The 20862-nt window shown below is 39.9% G+C and overlaps 1 protein-coding gene across 1 annotated transcript; it reads left to right on the top strand.

The window, feature by feature from the left end:
• Positions 1–21: 21 nt before the first annotated feature.
• Positions 22–17688, top strand: GPALPP1 (GPALPP motifs containing 1). Its single transcript, XM_054271887.1, has 8 exons — positions 22–112; positions 6061–6205; positions 7202–7297; positions 11122–11230; positions 13758–13892; positions 14119–14283; positions 14705–14803; positions 16933–17688. Exons 1-8 carry the CDS (start codon positions 28–30, stop codon positions 17149–17151), a joined length of 1053 nt encoding a protein of 350 aa, XP_054127862.1. The 5' UTR covers positions 22–27; the 3' UTR covers positions 17152–17688.
• The last annotated feature ends 3174 nt before the right edge of the window (positions 17689–20862 follow it).

The raw sequence follows: 20862 nt of genomic DNA, 5'->3' as shown, positions 1-20862 counted from the left end.
CGGGCTGCCCGCCGAGCCGGCCCCGCCATGGCCCGCCAGCTGATCGGCCCCGCGCTGCCGCCCGGCTTCCCGCGCCGCGCCGAGGCCGAGCCGGGCGAGGACTTCAGCCAGGGTGAGAGCACAGGGACGCGGTGGGAGAGTGGGGCTCTGCGGCCCTCGTGCCGCGGCGTGGGGTGCTCCGTGCGGGCGCAGCGGGGTCTGCAGCCGGTGTTCCGTAGTGGGAGGTGCTCTGCGAGGGGGGCAGAGCGGCTCTGCAGCCCGTGTTCCAGGGAGCGGGATGCTCCGTGGGTGGGATTGCGGGGCTCCCCAGCGCGGGGTGTACGCCGCCAGAGCGGCGCCTGGATGGAGCTAAACTCACCGGGACGGTCATGACAGTCACTTTTTTAGGGAAAAAAAAAAAAAAAAAAACACACACACAAAAAACAAGTGCCGTATGCGATGGAACGCTACAAATATGAAACGCTCTAAAATTAGTTTTAGAAAAATACTGCTTTCGGTCACTTACTTTCGTCTCGCTCTAGTCTCCCGTGCTCTCTGAAGCCTGTGCTCTTCAGCAGCTCCAAGTGTGAACTTAGCGGGTAGGAAAGGAGGAGGCCGGGCCTGTGCAGCGGGCTTTCCTTTGCCAAGCCAAACCACTTCGTCAGCTGTGGTTTTCCAGGCACAGTACCTCAGGACGTGGAGCAGACTGCCGGTCAGTGGGACGGTGGTGCCTTGCCTGCCGGGGTCTGTCCTGTCGAGAGCTGTCACATCAGAGGTGGGATCCCACCGGGACCAGCTGACTGCCAGGCTGGCTCTTCTGACATGGAGCTCAGTTTCCCCGCTGAAATTCTTGCATGTCCTCTGTCAGTAATATCTCCAGAAGCAGCACTTTGAGCGTTTGCACTCCTTGCCTTTAATCCAGATTCAAGGCACTAGTCCATATATTCAGTTTCTAGCAGTGTGCCACTGACCGTTCGGTTACTCCAAAGGAAGCAGCTCTCATGGGAAAGGTTTGTTGTGCTTGTCTGCTCTCTAATTTTTTAATCCAGAAGAGGGAGCAGTAGCAAGAGGGACAAAGCTGCTGCATCAGCTGACACCATGGCAACATCAGGCTCTGTGTCCGGATCTCTGCTTTATGGAGAAGCCCTGGCTGCATGAGCTCATGCTGCCTTTCCTGGCCATATCTGTGTTAATGCCGTATTCACTTTCCATCAACACACTGAGCATGCTGCAAGTATTTGTATCATGTATGAACAAAACAAGTTAAACTTGTCCTTAGGCCATGGGTTTGTGACATTGGGTGTTTCAGCGGTGTCTAGTTTAGGTTAATCAGCTGAGTTTGTCCCCTCTTTGTCCCTGTGTAGATCAGTTCCATAGTATTACAGTTGCTCTGGCAGCTGATCCAAGATCTGCTTGGAAATTCCTGTGTGAAGTAGGTGAAGGAATTTATTTGCCTTTGAGAACAAACAAATAAAAACCCCAAACTCCGCCTACTGGCCCATTATTTCTATCATTTTCACAAACTTTTTCTGACTTTGGCTTACAGCAGCACAGTGTCCCTGCTCACCCCCTGAGGCAGACTGCTGCAGTGCAGAGGAAGAAGGGAGAGCAAGTACTTTGGCATAACACACTTTGCTGTACAGAACTGCAGCTCCATTTGGAGCCCTGCACCTGGAGTGACAAAAATCACACGATGTGGCTGCCACCAGCACCTTCTGTGCTGCAACACTTGCTGGGTCTTGAGTCAAATGGGCCTAGAATTTGTTCTGTAACAATTTCTCCTATGTGTTCTAACTATTTTAAGAAATGCTTCACCTTTGAAAGCTGAGCAGCTTTTCCAGTATTTTTCCTGTCACAGTAGTCTCACTGATACTTGAGCTGCTCATTGCTTTTCTTGAAGAGCACTTGTTTTTTTTAGTCTACTTTCATATTTTCTGTCTCCCAACAGCAAGAAAGTAGGACTTTGAGCAGTCTGTGGCAGAGAAGACTCTCAGGCACAAGAGAAGGCTCTCAGACAGACACAAGAAATAGGAGAGTGACTATGTATGATTATGATCAGATTTATTGCTAACACATTCCTTCTGGAGACAATCCACCTGGGAGCTGTCTGCAGCCTTGGGAGACTAGTTGGCCCAGTGTCCAGCAGCATTTTTACCCTTGTGCAGGCTGATGTGCACCACAGCCAGTAGCAAAGATCTCAGCCCCCCTGAGCCCCACTCTGCCACCCCTCTGGATACAAGCATCCACTCACTTTGTCCCATGATACCCACTGGTGTTCTTACCATGGGACAAACCACATTGCCTGTGCTGTCAGAGAGGTTGTTAATAATACTTCTGTGACCCTTAATCAGGAACAGGGTGGAAGCAAATGGTAGCTGGACAGACCCCAAAGCTCATCCCTAGTGAATCCTTTACCTTCTCCATTGTCCAGCCCATGGGATGCACTTATTTGCTGATTCTTCACGTCACGATGGTGCTTTGAAGCTGGACTAACTGTGCTCCTGCTGCAAGAATTGTACTTCCTTTGGCCCATTTGTCCCTGCCTCTGGGCTGTCCTTGTACCAGCAGGAAAAAAATGCTAGGGAATGGCTAAAAATAGCCAGAGGCACAGAAGGGAGCTTTGTCTGTTTCAGCATTGAGGCCACACACGGATGTGTTGATATGTCTGAGTTGATCTACCATTGTGCTGGAGCTGAAAGGCCTTGTCTGTCCTTGAGAGCTTCCCAGTACATGTCTGATGGTGTGGTAGTTTGCCCAGAGTCCCCAAATACAGCAGAAATAACCCTAACAAAACAAAAAGTAGCTTTTAATTTGGTTTATGAATCGAATTGACTTAATTTTCAGGCAGATAGTCACCAGAGCCAGCTCATTAGTGGGATGGGTCACTTCTAGTAGTTGTGAAACATTCACTTCAGTCTCACTTGGTCCTGTTTCTCTCCTCACTATCCCAAACATTTTCTTCACATACATTTTTATCCCATTGCTCTGTTCTGAATTGTTCTGAGCTCTGGTTACTTTGTTATTTTTCTGTTGCTCTGTCGTTGCTACATCCATTTATGCTCCTCACCTCATTAGGTTTAGTTTCCTAACTCTTTGAGCTCTCCTCTGCTCCTCCTTTCATCTGTATTTTTCCACTTTTCCATGGCTTTTGGTGAATTTTACAAACTTCTGATTAGATCTTGGCCTCCCTCCTCACCCTTTTCTTTCTTTGCTCACAGAATTTATGCTTAGCAATTTGCTTTCCTACCTTTCTGCTCTTTCTTGTGGCTCCCCAAACCATCCTGATCCATAGCTGTATATTTGCCTGTGCTGATTGTTAGTCTCAGTCAGTATCATGATCATATTAATTTTTAATCCCAAGTCTCTTTCCCCTCCATTTCTTTTCACCATGTCAAATGACTTTTTCTTCCTCAGGCTTTAAATGCCATTTTCCCTTCATTAGTCAGTCTCAGTCTCTGTTTAATTTCTGCTTGTCCTGCTTAGGCTGCAGTTCCACTAACAAATAGTTCTTTCAGGGGAGTGCTGTGTTTTGCAGTGTTATTTTTATTCTTTTTAAGCTCCCTGATCCAGCTTACTGCATAGCCCATGCAAAGTTTTGCCAACATAACAGAGAGGAATTGGGATAAAAGTATTGGTGTTAGCCCTGGTGTTGAACAACATGCCAGTGGGACCACTGTCCTTCCTTAAACAGTTTTGGTTTTACTAGATCTGTGCAGCTCACAAAACTACTCCTAATTTCCTCTCTAGTATCAGACTCATCAAATTGTATCTGCATTTGTTCCTTCCACTCCAAGTCTTTTCTTTTGCATTTAGAGCAAATGAAGTCTGCTTGCATGATGTCAGGGCACCAGGTGGCTGCAGAAAGCAGTTTTGCAGGTTTTTGTTTGGGCTTTAAGTGCTTTTATTCAAGTGGTGCTTTTCATACCAGAAGAGGAGACTTACTGATAGCAGTTTTTATTCCCGCTTATCATTTATCTGTTTGTTTCTTTCATCTTGAACTTATTTTACCTTTATAGGCTAGGGTGTTGTGTTTGGTTTTTTCAGGGTGTAAGAAGTGGTTTGTTGGTTGGTTTTTTTTTTTCTTCCTAGTGCTGAAATGGATTTGTATGTCCCTGGCAAAGTCTTTTCCATTAGAACAGGAAATAAAGAAGTGGCATCCACTGCCTGGATGCTTTGTAACTAGTCTTGTGCTAAACATGATTAAAAGCTTTGTGAAGCTCACTTGAAGGACTTGATTTCTGCCTAGCCTTTGTCAGCTAACAGTGGAACCATCATATGCATTAGGTTGTATTTTGTACTATCAAGAATTGTAGTTCTTCAACTGCAGATCTAATTTCCTGGTACTATTTATCATTTCATCTGACCCTTGACTGTTCATAAAGGGAACAATGTCTTTTCCTCACCAAAGCACCTCTGTCCTGCAAGTCTTGTACTCAGTGCTTGAGATATTAAGAGGGGGAATGGTGTCTGTGTCTCAGGATGCTAAATCATCAGTAGAATCAAATCTCCATTATGTTGGAGAGTTTAGTTCAAGCATGGTTAAAAGAAAGAGGCCATGAAGGTGTACAGCTGAGAGAAAAGTAAAAAAGGTAGCTGCAAAGCAGTTCCCAGACTTGATTCTATAAACTATTAGGCTCTCTCAAAGCATCACTTTATAAACAATAAGATTCTCAGACAGTCTTCCCATAACAAGCAAAAACTCTGTCCCTGGGTTCTTTGGGAAAAGATAGCTCCCTGGGAACAGATATGAGAGGTTCCCAAAACTTCCATATCACAGTGGGAACATTGATTCTGTTTTTAATAAACAATCATAGGTATTGTAAAACAAAAGGAGGGGTTAGAGTTTTCTCTGTTAACCTATCGTGAGCTTGGATTTTGCAATATGCATGAAGTTAATTAACACTGTTATATAAAGTGGCTGATTGATCAATAAATTGGAGTTCGATGCATCACCAGGATGGTTGCTTCTCCCCTTCACTTCAATACCATTACATGGGAACGTGGGCTGTTTGTACTGTGTTTGTGTAAATGGTGCCTTGCCCTGGATTGGGAAGGCCTCTTACCTGAGAGCCATTGTTGGTTTTTGCTTGCTCCAGCTGACTCCTTGTTGATTGAGCCTGAGAGGGTATCTGTGTTAGGGGTCTTCTTTGGAGGGCATTTGCTGTTAGGGTCAATGGCTATGCTGCTTCTGGACGCACTGCACATGGTGCTGTAGCCAAATAAATCTCTAAAAATCAGTGTCTGCTGGTGGGCACAGTGCCAGAAGCAGCTCAGACCCGTTAGCAGTGTTAGTGTCTGAATTGTAATTCTGCTGAGATATTACCCTGGAGCATGAAGGTTTTACTGGAGCATGAGAGCTCCATCCACTGCCCTGGCCTTCTGACAGCAAAAATTCTTTGAATTCATTTTCTGAATGCCTAAATCATCCCTTTTTCAGCAGAGTACTTAAATCTGCCCATGCTGTTCACATTTTGCTGAACTGGTAATAACCTTAATCATTAAACCATTCCCAAAGCAGGCTGGCAATTAATTTAATACTTTATGGTCACAAATGCTCCCATTTAATAATTTATGGTCTCCCACGCTGTGTATGTAAGGATGATGTGTTTCTTCACTAGTAAGCTTCAAATCCTTTAATAAAAGTGTTTCTTTTAAATATACCAGTTTATGCCACATCCATTGTACATTAGTTGTTACACAAATCAGGGCTTTCTAGTCTTGTTCCAGAGGATGCTCATGAGTAATGGATCAGTAATGTCCTAAGTCAGAACTGTTCAGGGTAGGTTGTTGATGGAAGTAAGGTGCTGAAAGAGGTAGCTTCTAGAAATTTGTTTAGATATCTTCTCTAAATGCTGGAGAGAGCACTGATTAAATAAGCTTAATTCCAAGTAAATGTGTGTTTTGGATATGCCGTGGTAGATCATACTTATTTGAAACATTTAGTAGGTATCCTTATTTAACCTGGTCTAGTAGAAGGTTCCCTGCCCATGGTAGGGGGATTGGAACTAGATAAATTTTAAGGTCCTTTCCAATCCAAACCGTTCTGTGATTTTACGATCCCAAATAACTCTGGATGTTCAGTTGCAGGACCAGCACTGCCTCCAGACTACAAAAGCAGCTGTAGCTCAGAAACTCCTGACAGTGATGACGACTCAGAATCTCTTCCTCTACCCAGAGACACAAACAGAGACTCTGAAGAGGAGACAGAAGGAGATCCAGCACCCAAGTGAGTATGTTTTTGGGTTATTTGTATATTTACAAATTGTATTGCAAATGTAATGTGTCCAATTTATGAAGAAGGGACAATGTTGTATAAAAAAATGTAAACTCTGTACCTGTGTAAAACTTTTGAATCCATGTTCTCCATGGCCAGAAATGTTCAGCTGACCTGTTTGACATCCTACGGTGTAATTACATTATTTGGGGCAGCCAGATTTCTATATTTATATGTTTTGTTTTAGTTCTGCAAATTTGCGTGTTTATGCTAAGGACAGACACCACTTACCATGGGCATAAGTATTTGGTACTTGTGGGTTTGCACTGGTTTTGGTATACTGATTTTCTTTGAGAGGCCATAGGACCTGTTTATGGATTTATGCATTCAGTTAAGTCAACTCTAATGAAAAAAACCTGAATTGTTTAGCAAGTAACAGGAGTCTGCAGTTACTCTCATTTGTTGGGTTGATTGCTCACAATTGCTGTGTTAAGAATTTGTGTGTGTTTGCTCTAACCCTTGTACAAGAGACTTGAAGGCCATTATGCCATCTTAATGAGTGATAGAGTAATTATTATTCATTTTTTTTCTTGCTTTCTTAGTCAATAATTTTTCAGCTAATTAGAATTGAACAGGAAAAGTACTACTCAAAATGCAGACAGCATATAAAAATGGGGAAAGTACTGAATTTTAAATTACTTTGTGACTAGAAAATGGTATTTCAACATTATACTAAACTTCTTTCTACAGCAAAAGCATTCTTAATATTGTTTTTAAATTTTTCTTCTTTTTTAAATGTCAGAACGTTTTTGAAGTGAATCTTATACTCCCAATTTTTTAATTGCTTCAAATCATTTTGGATCCTTTTGCACTGTTTCCATGGTAACAGCAGGATATTTAGTAGAGAAGACCCTATGAAATAATTTTATGTGGTTTTTTTTCCTTTTTAAAACATAGATAATTGCTATGCTTGTCAAGGTAATTATTAAGTGAAATCTGTATTTGCAGAAAGCCAAAAAGAACTCATGAAGACGATGATGATGATGGCTTTTTTGGGCCAGCTCTTCCTCCTGGATTTAAAAAACAGGATGATTCTCCAGAGAGGTAATTAAAATGGAATTATATTTGGATTCTTTTCCTCAAAACACAATTATTTTAGATTAAATGTTTTGTGTCACTATTACAGAACATTTCAGTTGTGCACTTGAGATTGAGATTATTAGAGGTAATGCTTCCTCCATGTTCTGAGAACAAGAACATCATTCCCTTGAAATAGAGCACCAAGGGCTGGTGCTCCTAGGCCAGGTTGGAAGGAGAGTAAAAGAACTCATGTAAATTTTCTGAGATGTATTTTGGACGTCAAATTTCCTCAATTTCTTTTGATAGGTCTCAGATCAGTGGAGAAAAAACAAATGATAGGTACAAGGACCTGTAGTTCTGTGGTGTTCATTCAGATCTGTGAGGGACTGGGGCAGTTACCTTGTGTGTGGTGCAATACCATGTCCTTTGCTAATGCATCAAGGGTTATTGTTCACATGTCTCCAGGTACAAAACTGTTATGAACACTGTAGGTTTCTAGAAAAGAAGCTGTCAGGTCTACACAAATAAACATTATTTATGGTCTCTATTAGGAAGTTTTCCATTTGATTGCTTCCAGTTATAAAATACTTCCCCCCCAAAATATTATATTGATTTTCTGTACAGAACTCAACAGTGTCTCACAGCCTTTTAGTCTTCACATTAATCTGGGCACTTCCTTCTATAATTTGAAATTATAGTCCATAGTGGAATGGGTGCTTCCAAGGGGATACTTCCTGATGAGAAGTACAAGAGTCCCTTGATCACTTTTATCTTCCTCAGAACAATAGGAGTTGGTAGATAAAATTATACTTGCCTGTCAGGTATGAGTGTTCATTTCCAGGAAAGTGTCTCAATTTACTGTTGAGCTATGTGTGAAATATACCATCTCAAAAGAAATTTCAAAGTTATTTATTCTTTTTTTTTTTTTTTAGTTTGCATAAATTTTTATGATACTTGGCAGCATAAAATTTATGTAACTAAGCAAGAATTTATGTAACTAAGGTTATTTGGAAATATCTTTCTTATGTACATTTGGTCACACTTTGCTGTAATCAAAAAACTCTTTTGTAGTTGTGGGTATCATGCTCAGTGGGATCGTTTGGTGCTTCAATGGTCCCATGAACAACTAATTTTTTTTTACTTTTTCTTGTGTATCCACTAAATATTATTTTAATTATAAAATATAGCAGGTCATTAAAAATAATGTATTCTTTATTAAAAAAATAAATGTTTGTAACTTCTAATATCAGCAGAGGTAGCCTTCTTACTTTCTTGATTTTTGACATGAATACTCATGGCAAAATGGAAGAGGAAGGGGCCATTCACTCAAGGACTGGACTTGATGGTCCTTGTGGTTCCCTTCCAACCCAGAATATTCTGTGACATTGAGGCAGGAGTCTGCTCTGTGTCTGCGATAGATTAAAGCAGTAGAAGGCACTTGGCACTCACTGTATTGTTTTTCCCTACCTCACCATACAATTGCTCCTAGCACACACGCAGAAAGCAGATTGAGGGGAGCTGTTTTGCACCCAGCCTGATTCCCTGAATAGGTGGGAACAGTGAGGTGTGTGGGAAGAGCCTTGTCTGTCTTCCGCCCCCGCACACCTGGGAGTCTGGGAGGCGTGTGAGCCGTGCAGGGCGCAGACACAAGGCTGCTGTCTGCCTGCTGCATTGCCCTTAGCCTTGAGCAGATTGCCAGCTGCCAATTGAGCCATGAATAATTGAAACAAATGCAGGTCGTTTGTTTCAGTGTGTGGACAGGCTGTTTATCAGCTCTGTGTGACATACTCGTTCTTTTAGGAAAGCTTTTATTCTCTTACATCTTTTCCAGACTTGTCAAAGCAATGTGTTCATGATTAGGGGCAGCTCATGTGGCAATCTCCAGCTTGTTGAAAATGGTTTGAATCATTCCAGCATAAAATATATATATGTGAAAAGATTTCCTTCAACTTTGAAGATTTTATTGCTGTTTATCAGTGTTAGGTAGAAGTGCAGCACTCATAAATATTTCTGAAGTGTTCACACATCAAGGTAAAGAGTGAAGGTGATCTTAAAAAATTTTATGTTATACATCAGAAGAATGCTGAAACACCCATCTTGAAATGCGCATTAGCAAGGACTTCCAAGTCCAACTACAGGAGAACAGTCTTTGCCATGTATGAAATGCAATAGTCCTTAAATTAACACTTAGTACATAAGTTTGGGGGTGTTTTTTGACATGGTACCGGTACTGAAGTTACCTACAGCAGTAAAATGTGTTTACCAGTTATTTATTAGTAGTTAATATATTATTAGAGTAAATATATTATCAGAGTTAAAATATTACTAGTATTTAGATTCAGTTCACCTATTCAGAGACCCTTTGGACATCCAGGAAACTGTCAAGGATCATGTCAACTCTGTACTGCTGAGGAAAGACTTGAAGAGATATTCATGTAGTGGAAAAGAAAAAGCATAAGGAATGGAAAGGATGGGAAGGAAGGATATGAAAACAACTTTTCTGTTCCCTAAAGGGCCTTTGAGCTGTGACAGAATCAAGACAGAGCATTTGGGATTGGTTCTTTTTCACAGGCTGCATAGATACAGCCCACCACAGAGATGTTCATATAAATAAATTTCAGGAGAGAGCTTTTTTTATAGTTTGATTTCTCTATCTCTCCATGCAGATTAAAGGTACTTGTATACTAAAATAAAAGATTCTTTTTGCTATATCTGTATAAGTTTAAACTCTTTAAATTACATTAGGAATTTAAAACATGGTCTTAACAAGAAAGTAGTCGGGAAGGAAGGAAGATAAAACTGTAGCAGCTAGGTGGAGATGGAACTTCAAAATTAACCCAGACTTCTTGCCTGGTTTCAAAACCTCACCAGTGGCCTTGTCCTGGCCTGAGCTCATATTTATTGCTCATGTCTGTGTATCTGTGGTTGGTTCTTCAGGGAGTCTTTTATTTCCCCTCTTTACACCCTGGCAACAATATCGCTACAGCAGGGCTGTCCTGATTAGATTAAGTGGGATTGAGTAAAGGCCATAATTAGCAAATTCAATTCAGGTGTTGTTACATTTAATAACATAAAGCTCACAACTGAAGGTCACAATAAACAAAGTCTCCTCTTACATTGTGAGAATACTGTCACCTGGATATGTCTTCAGATGACAGTTGTTTAAGCTTTTAATTAGTTTTTATTAGCTTTAAAGACTATTATGGTGGATTATTAAGAGGAACCCGCATTCAAAAGACTTTCAATACAACAAGCACCATTTCTTTGAGCTCAGTTTGTAGTAGTCTTTTCACCACTGAAAAGAGATTCTCACCTTTCTGTATTTGTGGAGACAGCTGATTACCATTTCTTGCAGAGCTGTTGCTTAAAAACAAATCAGTAAAGTTACCTGGACTGCAAAACTTTCTTTCTCTTTCCCACTCCAAGGTAAAATAAAATCAGAGCAGTTCACTGTTTCTGCTTATTAAAGGACAATGAAACTGACGTGCAAGACAAGAACAAGGAAATTGGGTTTGTTGATTGTGAAGGAGGAATGTATATTTGTCTTACCACCTTTCATTGCTCTTGAATCTGGTGAAAGAAGCTACGGAAGAAAAAGTGGATTTCCTTGACTACATGCTGCAACTTCCCTGGTTCTGTTTTTTTTCTTTTTTGCATCAAATCTGCCTGCACAGGTTCTCCTGGAAAATGGAGGCACTCTTATTGAGTTATTTCTACAGTATGTGTGCACAGGGGCACACTTGGTGTGGGGAGGAAGGAAAGTCATACTTCTCATTGATGTTTGATTTTTATACTGATTTTTCCTCCTCAGCTGAAAAAAAAAAAATTTTTTTCCCTCTGCTGTCAAGGCCCATTATAGGTCCTGCATTACCACCTGGCTTTAGGAAAGCTTCAGAGGACACCAGAAGTAGCAGATGTTTCATAGGACCGTCTGTTCCATCAGAATCCCGTCCCCAGGTTTGTGCAAAGAGAGGCCTTTTGTTTTAGTACAAGCTATATGAAATGGCAAAACAAGTTGCAGCCTGAAAGAGACTACCAGATACTTCTCAGGATGACAGTTTAATTTTGGACCATAAAGTGTCTGGCATATTTTTGCTGGAGTCAAATACTTGAGCATAAATAAGCCTTTGAAAAAAAAAGAAACAAAAAAGACTGGCCTGGTTTGCTTTGCTATTGTTGTTAAATAGATGGTGCACTCACTGAACACAAGCAATCTTGGCATCCTAAACTGCAGGCAGAAAACACATCTTCACCTTCTTAAAGATGTTTACTGGTGGCTACAACCTTTAAATAAGTTTATCCAAAAGAATGCAATCAAGAATGGCATTACAGTGTCACTAAATTGTTCTTAGCAGCTGCAGGACAATACCTGTAACTGGGAGTCAGGTGCAGGACAGTGACACTGACTTGTCTTTTAGGTTCACATTTTTTCACTTTTCTGGTCTTGTTAGGTAAAAATTAGGTAGAAGTTCTGGTTGCAGAATAATGCATGTGCTACTAAAGAACAATGAGGAACAAGATGTGTGATAAAATACAACTATGGGGAAGGTTGAACTCCCTGAACATGGGCTTTCAGTACCATTCTGAGGGATCCAAATTGCCTATGGGAGGGCCTGGCAGGTAGGGAGTAGCACTTTAAGAGAAGGTCATACCCTTCTTGAGCAGCACCTCTTACGTCAGGCAGGAGACACTAAGACATCAAAAATGGTGCTGGATACCAGTGCTTAGGCAAGTGAATCTCTCTCATGCTGTGTTAAACTGAATGTTAATTCCTTGGGAGAATTCATGGTTATTCTGTTTATTTTAAAAACACTTACATTTTTACAATTAACTCCTAGATAACTATGGGAGATGCTAGACACGCTAGGAAGGAAGGATGCAAAGGCTGCTCTGAAACTTCACTTTTTTGGTTAGCAGTTGCAAAGCATATAATTCTCCAGCCTCCTACAGTGAGGGGTGTTGTAATTCATCGTGCAGAAAGATTATCTGACATTTCTGAAGTACTCATCGTCTTATAACTCCAAATAATGATTAAGCAATTTATCATAGTGACAAATCTCTTGAGGCAGAGATGTCTGCTGTCTGCTTTTATATTTTGCAAACAAAAAAGTCTCTCTTCTCATAAATACATCTTCTAGCTTTTTTACAGGTATTACAGAACTTACCTTTTTTCTCTCCCTAATAGTTATCTTTTTGTTACCTCTTCCTAATAATACTCTTTTTATTATTTTTTAATATGAGTAATTTCTTGTTGGCTTTTAAAAAATGTATTTAATTATTTTGTATTCAAGTACATCTTTAGAGGCATGCTGACTCCTCACTTTGCTTTAGTGAATCTAATGAATCACCACCTTGTGTATTCTCAATTTGTGCTTCCTGGCTACACAGCCTTGTCATCCTACTCCCATTGCTTTATCACGCACAGTCAGACTGTAGCAAAATCTTTGCACTTTTGTAGATATTGTTGTACTTTTTTAAATATTGGACACCTTAGCTTTGCACCCAGGGCACTGTGGCATCACAATTTTCTGTCTAGTATTGCTCCCATCCACATCTGTACTGTTTGACCTTGGAGGGAGGCACTAGTGACCTTTTTGTACAACCCCTGGCAACTAGAAAGATTTTTATTGGCATCTAATCCCTAACAAATATAATTTTTTAGCCCTTCTTCAAAAAATTCGTTAGAATGCAATGTCAGAATCATGGAATCGTTTAGTTGGAAAAGACTTCCAGGATCGTTGAGTCCAACCTTTGACCAATCACCACCTTGTCAAATAGACCATGGCACTAAGGGCCACATCCTGTCATTTTCTGAACTCTTCCAGGAATGGTGACTCCATCACTTCCTTGGCAGCCTGTTCTTTGATCACCCTTGATAACCCTTGCAGTGAAGAAATTCCTCCTGAAGGGATCCATGAGGGATTGAAGAAGTGAATGACAGAGCCAAAGGATTAGTTGGAGATGCTGTACTTGCAGGGGCAGAGTACCATGTGTGCCACCAGTACCCTACCTTGCACTCCATTCCTTCTGACATCCTTACAGCATCTGAGCTCAAGACAGTTCTTGCAGTGTGAAACTGTGATCCTGATTAGGGAAATGCATCCAAGTGTTGCTGGTGATGGTAAAGCCCAAAATAAGGAAGTTGTATGCTTGTGTGTTCCAAACTCACCCATGGCCACAGAGGCTGCGTGGCTGTGTGCAGAGCAATGTAAAGCAGCAGGGCTTTGTGTGCTGCCACTGCCTTTACCAGCAGTCTTGCCTCAGACAAGAGATGCTGCTTTTGGCAAAATGGAGACAAAGTATCCATGTTCAAGTGCCAGAACAGGTGTAATCTGGAGTTCTAATCCAGGTTTTTGTTGTGTGGGAAATGCGTTACATTAGGTTTATATGCTCTTCTAGACAAAGTCATTGTAATTCTATAGAGCTGAAGTGTTCCTTGATGCTCTTAGCACTGTGTTTGAAAGAAATGTTTTATTTTTGGAAGCTGACAGATAGCAGTGAGGATGAAGACAATTTAATAGGCCCAATGCCTGCTAAAGGACCAGTGGAGTCTGATGTGGCCAAAGAGTTTGAACGCAGAGCTCAGAGAATGAAAGAAAAGCTTACTGCAGCAGACAGCGTGAGTTGGATTTCTTAATTTTTAGTATTTTGTTGCTGGAGTGCATTTGTCTTTCTCTTTGCCTGTTTCTGTGTAAACCTGGTTGCAGTTCTACTCGGGATGCTACGTGTGTGCAGGTGGTAAAGAAAAAGAGTCTGTGATTTCTGCTGGAAGCCAAGAGATTCAGGCAGTGGTTTTTGATTATGCTTTTTTCACTCTTCCCTCCACCCCTACTTCTTTGGCAAAGGATGAGCCCAAACAAGTTACCAGGGAATCATGGATGACAGAGCTTCCACCTGAGCTGAAAAGCTTTGGATTTGGCCCAAGAACATTCAAGAGACGAGCTGATGACAAATCAGGTGATAGATCTATTTGGACAGATACTCCAGCTGACAGAGAGAGAAAAGCCAAGGTGAGCATTTATTTATTTATTCATATACACTTGTAGGCAGTAGATGTTACTGATGTTCTGTGAAAACAAAGTAAAGATACTATGGGTTGGTCAGTGAAATTTTCTTTCCCAGATTTTTCTTTGTTATTAAAATTTACTAATTCAGGTTTAAAGATAAAGGCAATGAAATAACAGCATTATATATCATTGATATGCATTCATTTCTGCTCCCTTTTTGCAGTAGTCGGATACTCTGTATCAGCTCATTGACTTTCCAATTAGCATGTCGGGTTTCTTCTTCCATCAAGCTGAGCAGAAAATATCTGATAGTCTCTATCATGGCCTTTACCCTCCAGATTTAATTAAAGTAGATATAGATTTGCCTGCTTTTTACTTCAGACATTCTGATTACTATAGCATGTGATTTTCTTCTACTCACCAGGAAAGAGAAGAGGCAAAAAAGTCAAGCAGTAAGGATAATGAAGAAATGGTATTATCTGGGAGGGACAAGAGGCTTATTGAGCAGGTGTCTTCATACAATGTAAGTGTAATCACAAAATACTTCCTTTATTTCCATTAGTTCTTCACTTTTTTTCTGGTTCTCATTTCTAGTGCTTCTGGTTTCCATGGTGATGCCACTACAGTTTTCCCTTTTAGTGCCCAAACCTACTGCTGTTTTAAGACATTAGAATGGTTGGCATTGACATCAACAAGAGCAGGATTGGGTCCTCTGCAAAGTGACAGAATTTGGGTTTGTGTATATTGCCTCAGTTTTAGATGATGCTTTCCTTCAATCATTCTCATGTCAGGACATGGTTGCTGGGACCTTAGTTCAAATATTAGCTTGCTTCACCTGATTACTGACATCCCAAGAATAAAACAACAATGCAGGTTTAACTTTTAGGCCAACATATGCACTAACCTAAAAAGGGTTGATGGGCTAAGCAGGTCACTGCATTAATTACCCCCTGTCATTAATTACATTAGCTACTCATTACAGGAACATCACCACATGTAGTTTTTCTCAGTCTCTACAGGAGCAGATAATGTTCACAGACAGATGTTGATTACTAGAAATCTGAACTCCATGTCAAATTCCCTCTCACTTTTCTGTCAGTCAGCCCTGTTCCTCAAAGAGTGTGGACCACTGCCTGCCTTACAGCTTCTGTTTCTAGTTCTTCCCTGATGTATGGCCTGAACTCTTACAGAAGGCATCTTGTCTCTTGAGAGGACAATTAACTTGAAAATCACATCTTTGGCTTATTTTACACGTTTATCTGATAATTAATTTAACTTCTGATAATTTATTTGTAGTTCATTAACTAGTAGTTCTGTTCATTTATCTGTAGTTCCTGACTTAGAGACTTGCAAATCCAGAGCTATTAGCATTCTGTCTTAAGATTCTTCTTTAGTGTCTGTTTCTCTTGTCACTATGAATATAGTAGAATAATTTTTGTGTAAAACTATGGGTTTTGCTCTCTGCCATTGGTGGAATAAAACATGCACAGGCCTTTGCTGTTTCTAAGATTCATGGAGTTGTCTCAAAGTTTAAGAACATCGTTTCTTGGGTTGTTTTTTTACTTTTCTCTCTTTTGTTAAATCTCTTTTCTGATTTTCAGGTGGTTGTTGTGGCTATTTTTCTTTTAAAGTTTTTTTCTCTATTCTTTCCTATTTCTTTCTCCACTGACATTTACTAAGGATACTTCACTAGAACAGATTTCATTCTTAAAGTCATTTCTTCTCTCAATACAACATACATTCTCTGGTGCAATTTTGTCAATGCTGGCACAGTTGCATCATGAATAAGTATTGTCTTAATTTCCATGAGAATCTTTTCCTAACTCATGCATAAGCTATTCTTTGCATGTGTAATGTAGTAAGTGTTTGCACAGGAAGTGAAGGAAAATCATGAGAAAACAGAGCTGCTCAACTTTTGCACTTTTTGATGAGAGAATTGGTTTAGATACACAAATGCACTGTACCTGAGTAAATGAGGGACCTCATGGTCTTGGGAGAGCTAATCTTGCTCCTGGTGTGAACTCAGCTGGAGTTTTATGTTGTGTTTGAGCTGGATCATGCTCTCTAAGAAATGCAGCTAAAGCCAGTGAGTTGGCAAAACACATGCTCCAGCTCAAAACTGTGACTTTGTCCTGTGGGCTTTCAACAGATGATTCAAAGTTAGGAGCACACATGTAAAAAAACCCATCATACTGCATGGAAGATTGAAAGGGTGTCTAGCTTGTTCCTGCCCCTAGCAGTAACCAAATCCAGGTGCTTAGGGGATGTGTATAGGAAACTTGGCCTGTACTTTGAGATCTTTCTTTTGACATGGTGTCTTCATTCTGCCAATAATGTCAGAGCAACTTTTATATTTATTTTGCATTATGTTTATAATTTATCTGTGTTGTCTGCGGAGATTCAACAGCAGCATGGCTACCTACAAAATTGTGGCCATCTACATCAGTGAATTATTATTATTTTAGCCTAGCCAAGATTGCATACACTTTCTACTCCGTGTATGCTAAATTTATCATTCTATATACAGTTACTAAGCTGTCTTCTTTTTCTGGAATTTTTAGCCTTCCTGACTTCAGTCTTTCAATTTGAATTCTCTGTATGTTGTTGATATTATTTAATACTTTACTTCCTCTTCCTCCCCATTTTTTCCAGGAGTCAAAGAGGTCAGAGTCTCTCATGGACATCCACCAGAAAAAGCTGAAGAGCAAAGCATCTGAAGAAAAGAGCAAACCTCAGGAAAGAAGGCCATTTGACCGAGAGCAGGATCTCAAAGTCAATCGCTTTGATGAAGCACAAAAGAAAGCTCTTATAAGAAAATCCAGAGATCTGAATAGTAAATTTGAGCACAGCAAAGGCAACATGTTTTTATAAGATGTGAAAGCATTAAGCTTTTTTGAAGTGAAGTCCATTAAAATTTGAATACTTAATTTTTATAAGTATTTTTCTGTAAATATTTGTATCCAAAATAAATATCCTAATGTTTAACTATTTTTCCTTGTCTGTAAATACTCTCTTAGGGAGGATCATCTGTACTGAAACTAAACTAGCAAAGGGAAGTCCTGGTATAAAAAAATATAAATTTGCTACTTTAAAACTTTGATATGTATGGTTTTTTGTTGTTCACATAAAAATAATTAATCAAAATAGGTGGGTTTTAAGGAGCTCTAGGTTTAATCTTGCAATGGAGTTGGCAGTTTTGCTTTTTTTCCTGCCATGCTTAAGATCCTCTTTCTGAGCCTGAGGTGAAGGCCATGGAAAAATCCCTTTTACATTTGTGTGCAGAACATTGCTTGACTGGAGTTCCTGCTGGGGAGTATAAACTCAAGCCTTTACATTTGCCCAGTGCTTTTATTTCTCTAATTCTGTGTCTGTACATATATACAGGTTTATATGTATGCAGTACAGTTTCTGTACTGTAGCACGAAGAGCTAGGGGTGGCAGGAGTAGTAAAACCTCAAGGCTTTCAGAGTTGGTTGTAAAATGGTAGTATATGAGAAGAGAAAATCTAATTTGAGTTTCAATTTGTAGGGATTGTCATCAGAAATCCATCTTTTTTTAAGCACATACAATGTGAAAATCAAAATAAGGCTTATTTTGTCCATTAATTTGCAGACCAGAGCAGCTCTTCTGTAAGGAAGGAAATAAATTTGACATTTTAAAAAGTCTACATTCATATTTAGAGTTCTTTGCCTCTTCTGTGAGTTAGCAGCAGAAAGAGTTGTTAAACCTTGTAGTGGGCTGCTCAAGGAGGTGGTGGAGTCTGCATCTCTGAAGGTGTTCAAGAAACAGCTGGATATGGCACTCGATGCTTTGGTCTACACAGTGGTCATCACTCAAAGGCTGGACTCAATGATTTAGAAGTCTTTTCCAACCTAAATGATTCTGTGATTCTGTTTTAATTAAATTTAAAAATTAAAAAAAAAATCTGTGTTAATTAAATTTAAAATTAGACCTGTGCTTTTACCCTTTGTCTCAAATGTTTAGGATCCTTCCTAAGAAGTTACTGGAAGTACCTATACATGAAAACAATTTTATATATGAGATGCTGGTAATTTGTTTGAGGGTATAAATACTATGGGGTTTGCTGTAATTTGTAAAAAATTCCTGTAGTTTGGAAAAAGGCTACCCTGAGAGATGGTATCTGGGTTACTTCATGTTTAATCGAGCAGTGACTTAACAAGCTCCAGAAATGAATGGTTAAAAACCTTGGTCTTATGTTACTGCATTTGTGTGTGAGCTGGAAACACAGGCTTATGTGCTGAGAAGTCTTAGAGAGTTTCTGATGTTGCAAATGACTGCTTATGTGGAATGCATTTAGGTACCTCTTCTTTTCTAATGGACAATTTATTTTGCCAGCTGAAAAGCCTGCTACCTTCAGCAGAAAGATTGATTTTGTATGTTGTTTGCTTTTTATCAGTTTTCAGTTTCTGAGCCTTCTGTTTTGAGGTGAGAGGAGGGTTTAAATAAGGGGTATTTATTTTTCTTCCCCTAATACAGACTTCTCTTGCCTCATGCTTTTTTAACTCAGCAAGCAAGGCCTCATTAAGATTCTACTTTCTGAGCAAATGTAGATTTCTTTATTGGAAAAGCAGTATTAGAAATGTCTGGGACTTTTTTAGGCAACTAAAGTGATGACAGGGTGAGGATGCTATGACTAGCTAAATCTTCACAGCTGAGAAAAAATTACTTGATGAGCACATCGTGCAGTCCTTGCTCATTCAAAGTCTGCAGCAAGGATGAGGGCTCCTTGTATAAAAATTTTGTTGTTGTTTTCCTGTGCTCTGTTTTGATTTTTGTTCTTTGGCCCCTCCTCCAAATTGAGGACTGGTCATCAGATGTCAGAGATGGCCAGATCCAGTTGGTTCCCTGCTGTTTGCTCTCTGCCCTGCCTGGCCCCATCATGGTCTCCTGCCCTGTCCAAGGCCATGTTTGAGAAAAGGCTTTGCAGTATTGCTCTAGAGGAAAGCTCTCATAACAGGAGTGCAGCAGCACCTTTGCCATGGTGCACTACTCTTCCATCTGTGGGACACGTGGTTCTAATTAGTGAAGCCTTGGTGTGAACTGGGGACTTGTTTTTGACTCTTCTTTTTTTTCCTCCCACTCTGTGGCAGCTTCTTGAAGACTCGATGATATCAGTGTTATGAACTTGAGGTGGGGGAAAGTGGAGTTGTTGAGAGTTCAAGTTAAGCTTTTCATTACTTTGTGTAAATTGCATGAACCTTTGAACTGAATTCATACACAAACTCATCTCTTACTCATGCCAAGCCATCCCCTCAAGTAGTCATTAGAACAAGCCGTAACTCAGTAAATTACAAGCTCTGTACGCTTTCATGGGAAAAGATGAGACATCTTCTATAATTTGGACAACTTGCAAAGCTTTTCTACTGCAAGGTTAGAGGGTGTTTTTTTCAGAATCTCATTTGAAAAACCAGAATCTATTTCACGGAGAATCTTCACCGTAATTACTATGCAGTGTTTCTGGTAACCAGCTCCCAACACAGATTTAATGTATGCTGTTGCTATTTTGCAGTGCCAGCCCATGTCACACCATACTGACTCTAGGCATATCAGGAAATCCTGTTTTGTAAAAAAATGTCAGAGAGGTTTTCCTGAATGTGAAAAGTCTACCAGCCTAGATTTTAGTGGGCTCACCTTTGATTTGGGCTGGCATAGGCCTCCTTTATTTATACTGATGTTGAACATTCCTGCTCAAGAGTGAGGTCCCTCTTCTGAAATGTTAAATAGGTGTGTAATTCATAGTATAGTCAATAAAAAGAAGGCTTTTGTGGTAGGCGTATGAAAAGTTGGGTGTTTAAAAGGAATTTTAAGGAACATTATATGTTAATAAGAAAAAAGAAAGGGAAAAGAACAAAAACACAATTGTTGAGTTTGCTGTTACCAAGGAACAATTAAAAGCAATAAAGACATTTCTAGAAAATTTACTGATTGCTTTGTATGTGTCTTCAGGACAAATATATTGAGCTACCATGCTGTCTGAGATGGAAAATTTTGTTAGATTATGATACAGTAATACCTGGGTAAAATCTCTGTCTATGCACTTCCAATGCAAACACCTTTTTGTGGAGTTATTTTTTGCTTCTGCTGTTGCAGAATGGATATTGGTGGATGCCCTGTGCATGCTGGCTTTCCTGGGATAAAATGCATTTCCCAAATAATCAGTGGCAATCAAAATGTGTTTTATTTAGGGCTTTGATGGCATCATATTGATAGCACCAAAATGGCATTGTAGAAATATCTTTCTTTTAGAAAGAAACATTGAGATGAAACGTTAATGTATTTCTGTCCAGTAGGAAAGGGGGTTTTCTACATAAAAGAAGATTCAAAATGCTCCAGAAACTTCCAAGAGTCCAGGGCTAATTGAGCATGGGGACTTGTTTTGTTTCTGAAATGTAAATTTGTTGTAATTTCTGTCCAGCCAATTACAAATCACATGTTGATTTAAGAGTCATATAGCATTAAAAATCAGAATCTGAAAACTTTCTGTGCATGCATCCTCAGTTCCTGCCACCCACCTTGAGTACAGTGCATATAGTTTCTAATTACATAATTACCTAATTCTCA

The sequence above is a fragment of the Melozone crissalis genome, unplaced genomic scaffold (genome assembly GCF_028551555.1).
Source record: "Melozone crissalis strain CALT ecotype California unplaced genomic scaffold, PUWL_Pcris_2 ptg000013l_1, whole genome shotgun sequence".
Classification (NCBI taxonomy): Eukaryota; Metazoa; Chordata; class Aves; order Passeriformes; family Passerellidae; genus Melozone; species Melozone crissalis.
Note: the sequence above shows the minus strand (reverse complement) of the source record. Positions and strands in the feature narration are given on the sequence as shown.

Excerpts from the sequence above, each read along its gene's own strand:
- GPALPP1 (XM_054271887.1), top strand. The coding sequence starts at position 28 with ATGGCCCGCCAGCTGATCGGCCCCGCGCTGCCGCCCGGCTTCCCGCGC. Across the intron at positions 113-6,060 it reads GGGCGAGGACTTCAGCCAGG|TTGCAGGACCAGCACTGCCT; the intron begins GTGAGAGCACAG and ends CTGGATGTTCAG. Across the intron at positions 7,298-11,121 it reads CAGGATGATTCTCCAGAGAG|GCCCATTATAGGTCCTGCAT; the intron begins GTAATTAAAATG and ends TCTGCTGTCAAG.